General features: G+C 44.3%; 1 protein-coding gene across 1 annotated transcript in view; it reads right to left on the bottom strand.

Moving 5' to 3' along the window:
* Positions 1–16295, bottom strand: part of BCAP31 (B cell receptor associated protein 31) — a 64963-nt gene that overhangs the window by 38392 nt on the left and 10276 nt on the right. Inside the window, exon 4 of the mRNA XM_087710862.1 lies at positions 10446–10593. Within this exon, the coding sequence (XP_087566988.1) occupies positions 10446–10593 (148 nt within the window). The remainder of the gene's footprint in view (positions 1–10445; positions 10594–16295) is intronic.

The raw sequence follows: 16295 nt of genomic DNA, 5'->3' as shown, positions 1-16295 counted from the left end.
TTGGCAACTCAACAGGCAACTTCTCTGACCTTCCCAGCAGTTAAGTTTACTGTCCTAGTTCTTCCCCTTTAATCAGGATTTGCTTCCAGGTGTAAAATACCTTTCATCCAAGGAATACACAATTGTATGCATTGTTTTTGCCACTCTCCACATATTTTATCCTCATGAAACCCCTGCAAAGTAAATTACGTTGAGAGACAGTAACTGATAAAGTTTTATAGCTGAGTTAAGGATCTGAACATCAGAAAGAACAAAGTCCTCCAGCTGAAAAACAAGAGGAAATGCAACGAAGAATAACCAGGTTCCTAGAACAGCAGAAAAATAACAGAGTAAGGTTGCCTGCGTTAAAGATTGTAACACAGAAACAACTAGCACAAGCATTAAAAGAGGCCAATATTGCAATATCAAAGATAGGCTCATTGCAAGCATCAAAGCAACTGATATACAGCACAGCTGCTGTTATAACTGAAGATCTTGTATGCAAAATTAACAAGCAAGAAAAAGGCCAAACAACGTACCACCAAAATAGAAGATCAAACTGGCAAATGAGATCAGCATGTTAAGATCAGATGTAAGCAAGCTAGAACAGATAAAAGACCAAAAATATTTGATCAAGAAGCATTACTTAAAGATAAAGGAGATCAAGGAAGCACTGGAAATAATGAAGTAGGCAAATAACAGCTATAGCCAAAAAAAGTCAACAGATATGAAGCTCGGATTATGCATTATAGGCAGAACCTCCAATTTTAGTAGAATAAGGAACGTTTTAACCAATCCATCAAAAAGAGAGAGTGCAATGAATCTGACAAAAAAACAACAACAATACAATTCTTGGCACAACTATGGAACAACCCAAAGAAATATAACAAGAAAGCAGTTTGGATAAGGGAGGTGTAAAATGGGGGAGCTGAAATGAAAGAACTTGTAATAAAAGCAGAAATAGTAGTGAAGAAAAGGGCAAGGAAGATTGCTGTGGCCCAGCAGGAGCCGTTGGAGCTGCCACCAGACTTCGACAGCGAGGAGCCCTATGAGTCGGCTCTGGAGGATGTGGAGGACCCTGGACAGGGTTCTGACTCCAAGCAGGGCGCAGAGAGGCTGGTTGGCCACCAGGAGGCGCCTGAGCCTTGGACCAGTGGGGAGGAGACAAGGGGGAGTGATCCGGACGCCAGTAGTGAGTTGTTCCTAGGTGCCCGGCACCGAAGAGCTAATAGGCGTCAGGAACAGTTGCGCAAGTACAGGAGGTAATTGCACTCAGCTGGTGGTCATTAGGCTCCTCTCCAGACTATAATAAGGACTGCTTGTGCTCACGCCCCTCTTGCAGAAGTCAACGCATTGACTAAAAGTTGGAGAACTTTTGTAACTAGCTTGGCAGGCTGGATTGCTGCCAAGGCTTGTCTGAGTTGCTGCCAAGGTCCTTATCTGTTTGTTATGCTTGGCTTTCAGCCACCGAGGTTTTGGTTTCTTGCTAATAAAGTACATTCCAGTTAAGCTTGTCTCGGCATTCGTTACTGGATGGAGGAGGGGGTCAGAACAGAAGATCAAGAATTTGTCAGCCCCAGGTGAAGACGAACTACATCATGGTTTTTGGTTGAAACATCTGACCAGTTTGCACCCACTCATTGCCAAGCAGTTTAACAACATATAGTAAGGGGGGGGGGGTTTAAAATTGAAGACTGGTTAACATCTGACAAAACCTACCCGAAGATGAAAGATCCAACAAAAGGGACAGCACCTCACAACTACAAGCCAATTACCTGCTTTCCAACTACTTGCAAACTGTTAACTGGTGCAGTCGTGACCCGTCAAAACCGCGGTCCACTAAAGCGCGCCCGATTAAAGCGCGTACCTGACGTCATCAGCAGCGCGACAAATACGACCGCGGGGGGAAAAAGGGCGCTTTAAAAAGCGCTTTTAAAGCAAGCCGATTCACATAAAGGTAAGGGTTAGGTTTAGGGTTAGGGTTAGGGTTAGGTTTAGGGTTAGGGTTAGGTTAAGGGTTAGGGTTAGGTTAAGGGTTAGGGTTAGGTTTAGGGTTAAGTTAAGCGTTAGGGTTAGGTTTAGGGTTAGGTTAAGGGTTAGCGTTAGGTTTAGCGTTAAGGGTTAGGTATAGGGTTAGGTTTAGGGTTAGGTTAAGGGTTAGGCTTAGGGTTAGGTTTAGGGTTAGGTTTGGGGGGGTTAGGTTTAGATTTACCCTTTAATTTTAAGTTTACCGCTCACAGCGTGCTGTTTTTGTCGCACTGTGATGACATCACGTACGCGCTTTCGTCGAGCGCGCTTTAGTCTACCGCGGTTTTGTGGTGGAACCGGTGCAGTAGCTGATGTAGCCCAACAGCATCTATAGTTGAAAACAAACCATTCCAGCTGCCCAGAAACTCCCCAAACAGCAGGGGGACAAAAAAATCAGCTATTAAGGCTATCAAACTTCATTTAACATTTGCTAGGCTATCCCGCCTCCTTTATATGGACGATCTGAAGCTCTTTTATATGGACAACCTGAAAAGCACCATCTGAAATAGAATCACTGCTCGGCGCTGTTCAAATATACAACCGAGATATTGCAATGCAGTTTGGAGTGGACAACAATTCCCCGCTTGCCATACACGGGGGGGGGGGGGGGGGGGGATAGTGAAAACTGAAAGAATCGAGATAATATCAAGGGTCGGGATGAAGAGCAATACAACTACCTGAGCATCCTTCAAGGCTGACATCACCAAACACATTGAAGTTAAGGAGATTAGCAGTGAATACATCAGATGAGTGAAGAAAATATTAAGACGTCTAAACCCACTGAAGGGAATACCATCAAGGTAATTAACGTCTGGGGAATTCCAGGGATGAGAGACACAGTTGGAATAGTGGAAATGGACCTGTAGTAGAAGCCCTGGATAGGAATATCAGGAAAAATAATGACAATGAATCAGGCCCTTCATCCATGCAGGGACGTTGACAGACTCTACTTACCAAGGACACTAATGTTGAAAGCACATCAGAGAGCTGAAGAAGAACAAAAAAGCACTGGAAGTATATTTGAAGGATAGTGAAGAAGATGTGCTGAAGATAGTGCATCACAGTGACATGCAGTCAGGGGAGGCAGAGCCTCACCACTGTCATCATGAAAAGAAAAGAAAATGTAAAAGGAAAAAGGCAAGAGCTGAGGTCAGGCTGAGCTAGTTGCTGCCAGAGTCACCGTGGATGACTCTGTTTGGTGCTTAACTGTTTAAAAAAGCCTCTAAAAAAGCGCCCTCTACAGGAGGAGGCAGGAGAATGACGTGCCTCATCTAGTCTGACTTTAGGCGTTTTATGATCACTCGAGCAGAGTTAAGCAAGGGTTAAAAGCCTAAAAATTCCTGACGTAGGTGAGGCGGGAGGGGAAGGGAGAAGAAAAAGAAAGAAGGAAACCTATTTGGCAAAGGAGAAAAACAAATGCTGCCGCTTTAAATTGGAACTGAGCATGCCTGGCTGTGGAATTCTGGGAGTTGAAGTCCACAAGTCTAAAAAAATTTGAAACCCACCACTTGTGTCAGTGCCTCACCAGCCATAAACCTCACCGCACGTTACTGGTGCATCATGAACATTACTGACTACCAAAGTCATCAAACTGGCCTACAAGAAAGACCAAATGAAGAAAAAGAGACATGGAATGGCCAAAATATTACACAGCCAATACATAAAAAAACGAGTAGGCAAAGAACATAATAATACTTAGCAATGGCTAAAAGTTACAAAACTGAAAAAGGAACAGAGGGGCTATTTCCAGCTACAGAAGACTAAGTCTTACGAACTTAATGCATATAAAGCCAGAATTGAGAAGACCGTAACAGGCAAAGAACCAGAAGGAACAGTGGGCCCAGCTATTTAGCCGGTGCATGAAGATCACACAGACTAATTATAAACAAGGCCATGTCAAAGCAGCAACGTGCATTGGAATATGTTCAGGAAATACCACTTGCCTGCAAGCAAAAAACTGGCAGGACCACAACACAGATCAAGAAATAGAAAAAGAAGAATTCAAACAGACAAGCATCTGCCCCACAACACCCCAGACTTAACAGCTGTTGATAAGAAAGAAAGAAACACACTGCAATACGGGAAAAAGCAGACTAGAAGAGAAAAAAAAACTAGAGGAAATCCACAAATATAAAGACCTGTAAATTGAAGGGACGCTGTGGCTCAGTGGCTGAGCTTGTTGATCAGAAAGGTCATTGGTTTGGCAGTTCGAATCCCTAGCGCCGCGTTAACGGAGTGAGCTCCCGTTACTTGTCCCAGCTTCTGCCAACCTAGCAGTTCGAAAGCACGTAAAAATGCAAGTGGAAAAATAGGAGCCACCTTTTTGGTGGGAAGGTAACAAAACGCTTCGTGCGCCTTTAGCGTTTAGTGATGCCGACCACATGACCACGGAGACGTCTTCGGACAGCGCTGGCTCTTCGGCTTTGAAACGGAGATGAGCACCGCCCCCTAGAGTTGGGAAAGACTAGCACATATGTGGCAAGGGGAACTTTTACCTTTTAAATTGAAGTAGTAGAAGGTTGGCAAAGGAAACCAAAAACAGTACCAATGGGGATAGTTGTCTTGGGTGAAATTCCTGGGGTACCACCTCAACACCATCAGCATAGACAAAATCACCATCACTCTGGTTCCTGTGTTGTTGTTTAATTGTTCTAAATGTTGCTTTAAATGTTGCTTTAAATGTTGCTTTAAATGTTGCTTTAAATGTTGTTCTAAATGTTGTTCTAAATGTGACCACCCGGAGTTTGGCATTAAGATGGGTGGCTATACAAATGTTTTGAAGGAAGGAATGAAAATAGATGCCAGATGTAGGCCCAATCAGCCAAAACAGACTGTGACAAGCAGCCCAAAACTCACACTCTGGTTTTAGAACAGCTTCTCTCCAAGAAAGTGGGGAGGAGGAGGAGACTTTCCGATGGTCCTGTGGACTCATGACAAGGCTTAAGAGTAAAAAACAGGCAGAATGAATCCTGTTGCCCCTCCATAATTATTCTGAAGAGACCTGACACTTCTCCTTGCAACAAAAAGAGATTGGTACACAGCAGAGAAGCTGTGTCCAGTGTTAACAGCTGGTGTCGAGATTAGAAAGTTTGCTTCTCTGGCCAGAAATACAGCAAAGAAACGGAATTCATAGCTAGCCCTTTTTTTCCATCTCAAGTGCATAATCAGGACGATCCTCTTTAAATAGCAGCAATAGCAATAGCAGTAGACTTATATACCGCTTCATAGGCCTTTCAGGCCTCTCTAAGCGGTTTACAGAGAGTCAGCATATTGCCCCCAACAATCTGGGTCCTCATTTTACCCACCTCGGAAGGATGGAAGGCTGAGTCAACCCTGAGCCGGTGAGATTTGAACCGCTGACCTGCTGATCTAGCAGTAGCCTGCAGTGCTGCTTTTAACCACTGCGCCACCTTGGCTCTACTTGCTGCTGCATTCAGGCTGATTTACATGCCACAGGCATTTCTTAGCAACCTTCTTAAATGGTCTCTCCAAGCCAAAAGCAGCTGCTAATTAAACCCAAGAGTTGGGCAGGCAAACTTCCCAAGTGGAAGATTTTAAAGACGCAACTTCCTGATTCACTTGGGTCGTGAACGGCAGCTATTACGGTAGCAAGGCCGCAAGAGCACGAATGGCAAATGTTGCTTTTCTGAAACAAGGGTGGAGAAAACTCTTTTGAGGATTTGAAATCTCGTTTACCTAATGCTTCTCGTCAAGGGCAGCAATTTCTGTAAATCGACTGGACCCCAAGGCTAGGAAGGTGCTCTCTGTATTCCAAGTCATCTAATCACATCTATGCAATGTTAGGGTTACTACCAAGAGGAAAACATTCAATATCCTGGCTGATTCAGGATATAAAGAAATCTTTGAAGAGCCTGCCTTTCAGGGAGAGGGAGGGAGAGAAAGAGGGGTGGGGGGGAGAGAGAGGGAGAGAGGGGGGAGGGAGGGAGGGGAGAGAGAGAGAGAGAAAGAAAGAAGGAAAGAAGGAAAGAAAGAAAGAAAGAAAGAAAGAAAGAAAGAAAGAAAGAAAGAAAGAAAGAAAAAGAAAGAGAAGGATGTGGTGTTCTAGTCTGCCGCCACCTTGTGGCCCAATGGCCAAACTTCCAGAGCTATTTCATGCAAAGAAAGGCAACGATCAGAACAGCAAGAGGAAACATGGGAGGGTTTGATTGCAGATGTCTTCCAGGTAAGATTACAGGTGGAGTTACCCATCTGTTCTCTTCCCCTACCAGGACAATGTGGCATGGTGTCTACTGTTACGCAACAGTTGTGGTTTTTGTCATTCTGCACAATGCAAGTCTTTGAATGGCATGATGGGGATCACACTTCAACTGGCACCGGATTAAACATAAATAAAGCAATTCCATTCATTTTTAATTTTTAATAATTTTAAGTTTCTAATGTTTCCCAATCTATCATACCCCCCAAAAAATATTCCAATAGTAGCTTCCTAAGGCTTTTGTGCCTATATCCAAAGTTTTCAGGCTACATGATACAGAACTCCAGAAAAAATAACTACAGGTAGCCTCAACTTATGACCTCAATTGAGGCCAGAATTTCTGTCACTAAGTAAGGTAATCAAGTGAGCACCATTTTATGACATTTTTGGCTTTACAGGTAGTCCTCGACTTACAACGGTTCATTTAGTGACCATTCAGAGTTACGACACTGAAAAAAAGTGGCATGACTGTTTTTCACACTTACAACCTTTACAGCATCCCCAATGGTCGTGCGATCCAAATTCAGACGCTTGGCAACTGACTCGCATTTATGACGGTTGCAATGTCCTGGGGGGTGTGTGTGACGCAATCCCATTTTGCGACCCTCCTGACAGCAGAGTCAATGAGGTATCCAGATTCACTTAACAACCAAGCTATTAACTTAACAACTGCACAAAGTGATTCACTTTGACAACTGTGGCAAGGAAAGTCGTAAAACGGGCCAAAACTCACAGCAACATAAATTTTAGACTCAATTGTGGTTGTAAGTTGAGGATTACCTGTAGTTGTTCGGTGAATCGCAGCGGTCATTAAACAGATAATGCAGTCGTTAAGAGAACCTGCCTTCCCCCCATTAACTTTGTCAGAAGTTGTCTGGGAAGGTCACAACTACGTTACCCTGGGAAGCTACAGTTGTAAGTACATATCAGATGCCAACTGCCCAAATTTCGATCTCATGACCACGGAGATGCTGCATTGGTCTTTAAGTGCAGGGTGGCAAGTACTTTTTCAATACCACTGTAATTTCGAAAGAGTGTCTAAAGAAATAATAAGTCAAGAGCTACCTATATGAATCCATTTGCCTTCTGTTTATTTTTCATGCAATCTAAACGGTTCCACCACAAAACCGTAGACGACAAAATCGTGGTCGACAAAAGCGCGCATTTGACGTCATCACAGCGCGACGAAAACATCGCGCTGTGATGGAAAAATGTAAAAATAAAGCGAAAACCTTACCCTACCCCCCCCAAACCTAACCCCAAACCTAACCCTAAACCTAACCCTAAACCTAACCCTTAACCTAAGCCTAAATCTAACCCTAAACCTAACCCTTAACCTAACGCTAAACCTAATGCTAACCTTTAACGTAAAATTTAACGTAACCCTAACGCTCTAAACCTAACCCTAACCCTTAACCTAACCCTAACCCTAACCCTAAACCTAACCCTTACCTTTATGTGAATCGGCTTGCTTTAATTTTATTGTTATTTCAATTTTTAATTTTTTTCATCGCGCTGTGATGACATCAAATGCACGCTTTTGTGGACCGCGGTTTTGACGGGTCACGATCTAAACATGCACCAATACCGGAAACTCATCTGAACTTTTTAAAAAAGTACAATTCCAGGACAATGCATTATTACTGTAACGCGTTCTACATGGGGCTGCCCCTGAAAAGTGTTCGAAGACTGCAGTTGGTCCAGAAGGCAGCCGCGCGAGCGATATTGGATGTACCTCCCCCACTTTAGGGATATAATAAACATTCTGCTCATGGAGCAAAGAGTTTCAGATGGTCCAACTCCAAACCAAATATGTAGGTTTTAAATGCTTGGAAACATGCATAGAATGAGTCAGTTCTGAGTATAGACCGAACCAGAATTGGCTTTGGCAAAAGTTATTTGGGGGAGTAAGAATAGGAATAGGAAAACCCTAAGGCAGCAGCTGAAAGAAAGGAAGGAGTAAAGACAGTGGGAAGAACAGGCAAATTGGGGGGAAGGGGGGAAGGGGGAAAGGGATGGGGTATGCTTGGCATCTGGGAGCCTGTTCCAGACACTGGAGATCAATGCTATAAAGAACAGGTGCAAAAGCCATATATCAGGGATGTTCATCATTGTTGCCACGTGACGCATCACAACTTTTCCCCTCTTCGCTAAACTGAGGGTGGCGTGCCCAGCGCACGATGCATCTGGCCCGTGAGTTTAACACCCCCGCTATATATGGACAGCAACCAAGGTAACAGAAAGGCTGGGAAGACTGGTGTGTGTCTATGTGCTGGTGGGATATACGTGCTAATGGGAAGAAGAGAATACGGACTGTTAGGAATATAATCTAACGGTTGGGTTGGCAATATATAAATCATGTAACAATGCTATATACCTGTTTCTTTAAATCATACTGTAAAATGTGATTGGTTGCTGTTTTCCTCAATCGGCCATAAGAGGGAGCCAGAATGACTGTTAGCTCTCTGTTTGTTAGATGCTGGGCTGACCGGATCTGAGTGTTTTGGAAGCTGGCTGTTAGAAAGTGCCGTGAGCTATTGTAAGTTTTGCAACTGCTAGCAAACTTTGTGTACCGGACTGTTTGTATGATTATGGACTATGTTATTCGGATTATCACATAACTGAAAGACGTTGATGACTGACTATCTTATCCCGTGTATGACTTGGATTGTTTGATGGACTCTGATACCTCTATTTCCACAAAAGTAAAAGCCTATTTAAACTGCAGTGTCTCTCTATGCTGGTTTGTGTGTTCTCCAACACAACTCTCACAACGCTTCTCTGAACACACTCGCTCTCCCAACGGGGAGCTTACCTAACACTGACACTGCAAAATGGGGAACATGGATCGCGACAATGGGCCATGCTAAGAGAACAACAATGCAAGCTGCAGCTAAGGTGGAACATGAAGAGATAGACCATCCTGGAAACTAACTGAGCGAAGGAGAGAAAGGGGGGGACGATGCTCATTAGCCTCGACATCCTTCCCCTTAAAATTCCTCTAGGACGTTCTAGATTTCGTTTCATCCCAAAATATGGAACCGCCCCATTCTGCCACATGGCAACCAATCCAAAATGGTTCAGCAAAACTGCTGAAGTGCAATGGTTTGCTTGTAGTTTGAAAGAAAACATCTTTCCCACTTGTGCATACTTAAAGATGCCTTTCCCACAAACCTCTTTCTACCCTCTGGAAAAGCAAGGATTCCAAATGAGGTTTCTTTGGCAGCCTTCACGAATGGCCAAATCATCTGAGATTGATAGGACTGACCCTACTAACAAAAAGCCAATCTTAGGAATGATACCAAGTAGACTTATATACCACTTCGCAGTGCTTTTACAGCCCTCTCTAAGCAGTTTACAGAGTATTTGTATTTGTATTTGGTTTATTTGTATGCCGCCCTTCTCCAGGAGGGACTCAGGGCGGCGAACAACTCAGGGGGGAAAGGGAACATAAACAACAGTACACATAATTAAAATACACGAAAATCACACAGCCATACCAGTCGAGAGGGGAGGGGAACTCATCAACCCCAGGCCTGCCGGCACAGCCAGGTTTTGACGGCTTTCCGGAAGGCCTGGAGAGAGGTGAGGGTCCGGATCTCCGCGGGGAGTTCGTTCCAAAGGGCCGGAGCTGCCACAGAGAAGGCCCTCCCCCGGGTGGCAGCCAGATGGCATTGGCTGGTGGACGGAACCCGGAGGAGGCCGACCCTGTGAGATCTGACGGGTCTTTGGGAGGTAATTGGCAGCAGGCGGTCTCTCAAGTACCCAGGTCCAATACCAGAGTCATCATATTGCCCTCCCCCCTTCTCCCAACAATCTGGCTCCTCGTTTTACCCATCTTGGAAGGATGGAACCTGAGTCAACTTTGAGCCTGGTGAGATTTGAACTGCCAAATTGCAGGCAGCCGGCAGTTAGCAGAAGCAGCCTGCAATACTGCACTCAAACCACTGTGCCACCTAGATAACTAGACGTAATTGCATGTTTTATAGCCACGTATTTCCAATTCTCCTCCAATTCCTTCCTGCCAAAAGCTTTGCTACAGCCAAGAAACTACAGCCAGTTTTTTTTTTTCAATCTGGTCTAATTTAATGTGTTGGACATTAGCAAACACTAGCTAGTATGCTGGCTGGGTAATGATGGCCCCAAATATCTGAGAACTGCAAGGTTGTGAAATGAATTAATTTCAACGGTGGGTTGTTGTTTTTTTTCCTTCCGTACTTACAAGGCCATCAATAATGAAAATCCAGCAATGTACAGGTTTCTTTGGGCCCGGAAGAGCTTCATATGAAAATGCTCCACAGCCCCAGGGTTGTTCTGCAGGTTCACTTTCTCCGTCACATCGTCGTATTTCTGGATCTCGCGAATGGCATCTGCAAGTCATTGAGAAACAATCACAGCTCTGAATACATAATAAAATTCATGTACAAATTCCAGCCCGGTTTGTAGAAACATTGTCCAATTATCCCTCATGGCTTTATATGTGTGATTATTTATTATTAAGAACACCTCAGACAAATATATAGGATTAGGTTTATTAGATTTATATGCTGCACTTCTCCCAAGGACTCAGGGCGGCATACAACATTAAAAGAAACACATAATACAAAAGTTAAAAAAAAAATTAAATAGAATATCCCAAACCCAATTAAAATTGACAATGACATTTTTTTTAAAAAAATTAAAATTAAAATTAACAGTGATCAATAATTTATTTTGTTTTGTTCAGGCCAGGCTGGCTTGCTGGAAAAGCCAACTTTTTAGGGCGTGTCGGAAGGACCGGAGGTCAGGGATTATACGATGATTATGCTCCCGGGGCAGCTCATTCCAGAGGGAAGGTGCTCCCACAGAGAAGGCTCTCCCCCTGGGGGTCGCTAGCCGACACTGTCTGGCCGACGGCACCCTGAGGAGGTCAACTCTGTGGGATCGCACTGGACGGTGGGAGGCTACCGGTGGCAGTAGGTGGTCTCGCAGATACCCTGGGCCTAAGCCATGGAGCGCTTTAAAGGTCATAATTAGTACCTTGAATCGCACCCGGAAGACAACCGGCAACCAGTGCAGGCCGCCTAAAGGGGGTGTAACATGGGAACACCTAGGTACCCCCATGATAACCCGCGCAGCCGCATTCTGGACCAGTTGAAGCTTCCGGGTGCTCTTCAAGGGCAGCCCCATGTAGAGAGCGTTACAGTAGTCCAGGCGATATACATCACAAAGTAGGATGCCCAACAGAGCCAGTTCACCAGCAGAGCAGATATACCGTATATACTCGAGTATAGGCCGGCCCGAATATAAGCCGAGGCACCTAATTTTACCACAAAAAACTGGAAAAGTTATTGACTCGAGTATAAGCCTAGAGTGAGAAATGCAGCAGCTACCGGTAAATTTCAAAAATAAAAATAGATACCAATAATGTTTTTGAATATTTATTTCAAAGAAAAACAGTAAACTAGCTCTGGGACATCGTTATGTGGCTGCTTGCCATAACAAGGAGGAGGTGGGACATCGTTGCAGAGCGGCAGGAGGGGGAGGAAGGGGAATCGTAAGACAGCCCTGCATTACATTAGAACGTGAGGAGGGGGGATGGTGCGGTGTGCACTGCGTGGCAAACTGACACAGAGGGAGGGGAAACTCACAAGGGCGCCGGGCCATTCACGAGCGTCACCCAGCGGCATGGCCCCGCCCCCTTTTCTCCTCCATTTCGGGCAAATTTTTCACTGACTTGAGTATAAGCCGAGGCGGCTTTTTTCAGCCCCAAAAAACTGAAAAACTCGGCTTATACTTGAGTATATACGGTACTTCAAACATGTTCCTAAGTTACTAGTGGGGATGGAACGGAGCTGCAGAGGTCTGCTGATGCTACGGTACTATCATTTACTCCAAAATATTTGCTCCTAGCTCCAAGAAATTAATCTCAGTAGCGAATGCAAACTAGTTGCAGTTGTTTGCTACTTTTCATTGCTCGTTGACTGTAAATCACAGTTAAGAACAAAATTATAGTATTTCTAATTGCTGTTGGTTTTCTGAATTGAGACAGAACCTGGCGCTTTGCTGCAGAGATCACCCCACACCGTTCTCGCAATCCTTTTAAGGAGGGGAGCCTCCTTAAAAGGGAATCTCCTAAAGGATTGCAAGAAAAAAGCATCTGCTTTCAGAATGTTGCAAAGGGGCCTGTGGAAAAGTGGCCTGCGTCAAAACCAGAAAGGCTGCACCACAGGTGGGTTCCTACCAGTTCGCACCTATTCGGTAGAACCGGTTCGTCAAATCTACCGAACCGGTTAGAAGATGTTCCACCAGTGGACCCGGAAAGCAGGCCACACCTACAGAAGAGGCTCCAAATTTTTTTGAAACCCACCACTGGTCCTTGGATATGATTATTCTACACTATCATGCTCATATTTATAAAACTCAGGGCCTCTGTGAAAGGTAAGGGTGACTACTGCGTTTGTGGTGCAATCAGAATATTGCGTGTGTTGAAGTTGTTTTAACGCAAACCAAAGATGCCTTTTAAAAAACAAGTTTACATCATATTTTTATGCATGCCGGTGCTGTGTGTGAGGTAATTTAAGGTGGTCCTGACAAGTGTCGTCAGCATCTTCATATCCGGTCACATGGGCGGCAAGCCACTCCCATCTGGTCACATGGGCGGCAAGCCACTCCCACAAAGGAGGCCACACCCACAGAGTAGGTTCAAACAATTTTTGAAACCCACCACTGGGTTGGATTTGGAGTTGGAGTTTATTCAATTTGTAGGCTGCCCTATTCCCCGAAGGGACTCAGGGCGGCTGAACAAAGCCAAGGGAGGGGAAATTACAAAAAGTGAGACAAAGACAAACAAACAATACAAACAGTTTAAAAGCACAACAGACACAGCAAATTCGAGTAGGGGGGGAAATTCAACCCCAGGTTTGCTGGGACAGCCAGGTCTTCACGGCCGTCCGGTTGCACCCTCTGGGCCCTGGAGCCATCCAAGGGCTCCCATGCATGGCTGAGTAAGAAGTAGACTAAATGGTCCAGGGTAGTACCAGCTTCACACACACACCAGTAAGCTCTGGAACTGGCTAGCCCATAGCCAGGGGCTTCGACTCTTCCCTGCCCTCCAAGGAAACTCGCCATTCTAACGACTGCAATTGTATGACCCAGGATTGCAGTCGTTGAATGAAACAGTCATATGACATGTCACTCAATGACCACTTCACTCAGCGACTGAGATTCCAGACGCAACTGTGGTCTTAAGTAAAAGATTATTTGTGCTGCAGCAAGTTATTATTCTTGTGGATTTTTGAAGTGAGATGAAAGTCTATTACGACTTCAATCTTTGTTGGGTTTTGGCATAATCTTAGTACAGAGCAGCATACTTGCCGTTGCGTTTTGTTCCTTTCACTTTCAACAAGAGATTCTTTTAACGTCTTCCTCATTTCTAATGTTCTGAGCAGCAGCGTATCTGTGGCAGTGGTGGTGGTTTCCTCCAGCAACCTTATTTCTGTTTCTTCTAGACTTTCTCATGTTACATTTTGCATGTAATCAACTGACAGTAATCAAGCTTGGAACGTTCTTTTTCCAATTCTGAACCATTTTAACTCAGGGGTGTCCAAACATGGGAACTTTTAAGACTTGTGGACTTCAACTCCCAGAATTCCCCAGCCAGCCTGGAGACTTCAAGACTTGTGGACTTCAACTCCCAGAATTCCCCAGTCAGCCTGAAGACTTCAAGACTTGTGGACTTCAACTCCCAGAATTCCCCAGTCAGCCTGAAGACTTGCTTGTGGACTTCAACTCCCAGAATTCCCCAGCCAGCCTGGAGACTTCAAGACTGTGGACTTCAACTCCCAGAATTCCCCAGCCAGCCTGAAGACTTGCTTGTGGACTTCAACTCCCAGAATTCCCCAGCCAGCCTGGAGACTTCAAGACTTGTGGACTTCAACTCCCAGAATTCCCCAACCAGCCTGAAGACTTCCAAGACTTGTGGACTTCAACTCCCAGAACTCCCCAGCCAGGCTGGCTGGGGAGTTCTGGGAGTTGAAGTCCACCAGTCTTAAAGTTCCCAAGTTTGGATACCCCTGGTTTAACTGATCTGTATTTCATTCTAATTGTTGTTTCCTAGTCATGAAATAAATTCTTCAATAGACAGATTGGATGACTTAATACCGGTAGTCCTCGACTTACAATTCATTTAGTTACCATTTAAACTTAAAACGGCACTGAAAAAACAGGATTTATGATTAGTTTTCACACTTACGACCTTCGTAGCATCCCCATGATCACGTGATCAGAATTCAGATGCTTGACAATTAATTCACTTATGACTGTTGCTATGATCACATACCCAAGGTCATGTGATTATCTTTTGCAACGTTTTGATAAACAAAATCAAAGGGAAAGCCAGATTCACTTAAGAAACAACTTTATTATTATTAACTTATCAACTGTGGTGATTCACTTAGTAACTGTTCCCCTGTAGGACTGAAGAGAGCAATTAGGGCAACACTCGGCTATTGCAGGCAAAACAAGCTGGTCCTTAACTTTTATAAATTAATTTTTTTTAGTTTTTGCTAAAAGGCCAAGAAAATAGAAGGACATAGTTTGGAACAGGTTAGAACATTTAGATACCTTGGTGTGATTTTTCACTCACTAGGGACATGGAAGGCACACCCGGATCACACATTGCAAGTAGCCAATAGGTCCTCAAATGCAATCAAACATTTCTTTTATACAGGTGGAGGTCAGTTAGTACCTGCTGCCTTAAAACCCTTTGAGGCCAAAACATTGGCACAACTTCTATATGGGGCACAAACAGGAATCCTTGCAAAGCAAGATTTACTAGAAACTATACAAACCAAATTCCTGCGAGCCATCTTAGCTGCACCCAATGGAACTCCAAATGCCCAGTTAAGAATTGAGACAGGCATGCCTCAAATTCAGGTAAGAGCCTGGAAGATGATGATCATTCATTGGCTTAAAATGCATTTCTTCCCAGAGGGACTGTCCCCACTAGTGTTGACTGACAATTTCCCCTCCCCCTGGAAACAGGCAATTGATCACAAGCTGGGCTCTTATGGGCTCTCACTGTTATTCTTAATGTCCCTAGGCTTTGAGCAAGCAAAGCAAGTAGTAATTAATAGAATGAAGGACATGGAGTTCCAAGAAGAACTAAATAGGTTGCCTCTCCACAGTAGGGACAGAATCAAACAGGGTGTGTGGGAATCGGCAAGGTATCTAAATGACCTGATCTCCCCAAAACAAAGAATAGCTTTCTTCAGAGCCAGATTTAACACTCTTCCTTCAGCATTCCTCCAGGGCAGGTATAAGAGAACACCTACAGCAGAACGCGTTTGTATATGTGGTAAAGGAGAAGTGGAAGATAATTCACATGTTCTATTACACTGCGAGCTATACAGAGCTTGTAGGTCTGCACACATTCTCCCCTTATTAGAGAGATTGCCAGGGAGGGCAGACAATTTTTATCTAGGCTTTCCCCTCCAGGACACTAACCCGGTTACCACGTATGCAGAGGCAAAGCTCTGTGCGGCTGCAATATCCATAAGAAAAAAATTGGCTACAGAAGTATAGTTGTCATCTGGTACCAATTATCTGGACATACCTCTAACAATCTTTGGACCATTGTATTTACTCCTATACTTAACAGGTAAACCAGGGAGTGACCCGAACAATCTGAGAACATGTATGTTATTTTCCACTTTTAACGTCAATACTTTTTAATTATATCTTAATGTCAGTACTTTTTAACATAGTGTAAAAACGAATGTGTACTGCTGGTCTTTGACCGTAATAAAGATTTACTTACTTACTGAGCAACTGTGGCAAGAGGTTGTAAAATGGGGCAAAACTCACTTAACCAATGTCTCAACAAAAAAGTTGGGCTCAATTGTCCTAAGTCAAGGATTACCTGTATATCTGAAGAACCATCTCACCCCAATGGAACTAGCCCGCCCCCATCGAGACAGCGGAAGAGGCCTGCCACGGATCCTATCTGCTAAGGAATTCCAGTGGGCAGGGAAAATGCCTTTTCCGCTGTGGCCCTATGCTTGTGGAACACTCTACCACTGGAAGACAGGAC

This window comes from Thamnophis sirtalis, unplaced genomic scaffold (genome assembly GCF_051295495.1).
Source record: "Thamnophis sirtalis isolate CommonGarterSnake01/CBP01778 unplaced genomic scaffold, rThaSir2_p1.2 scaffold_3, whole genome shotgun sequence".
NCBI lineage: Eukaryota > Metazoa > Chordata > Lepidosauria > Squamata > Natricidae > Thamnophis > Thamnophis sirtalis.
Note: the sequence above shows the minus strand (reverse complement) of the source record. Positions and strands in the feature narration are given on the sequence as shown.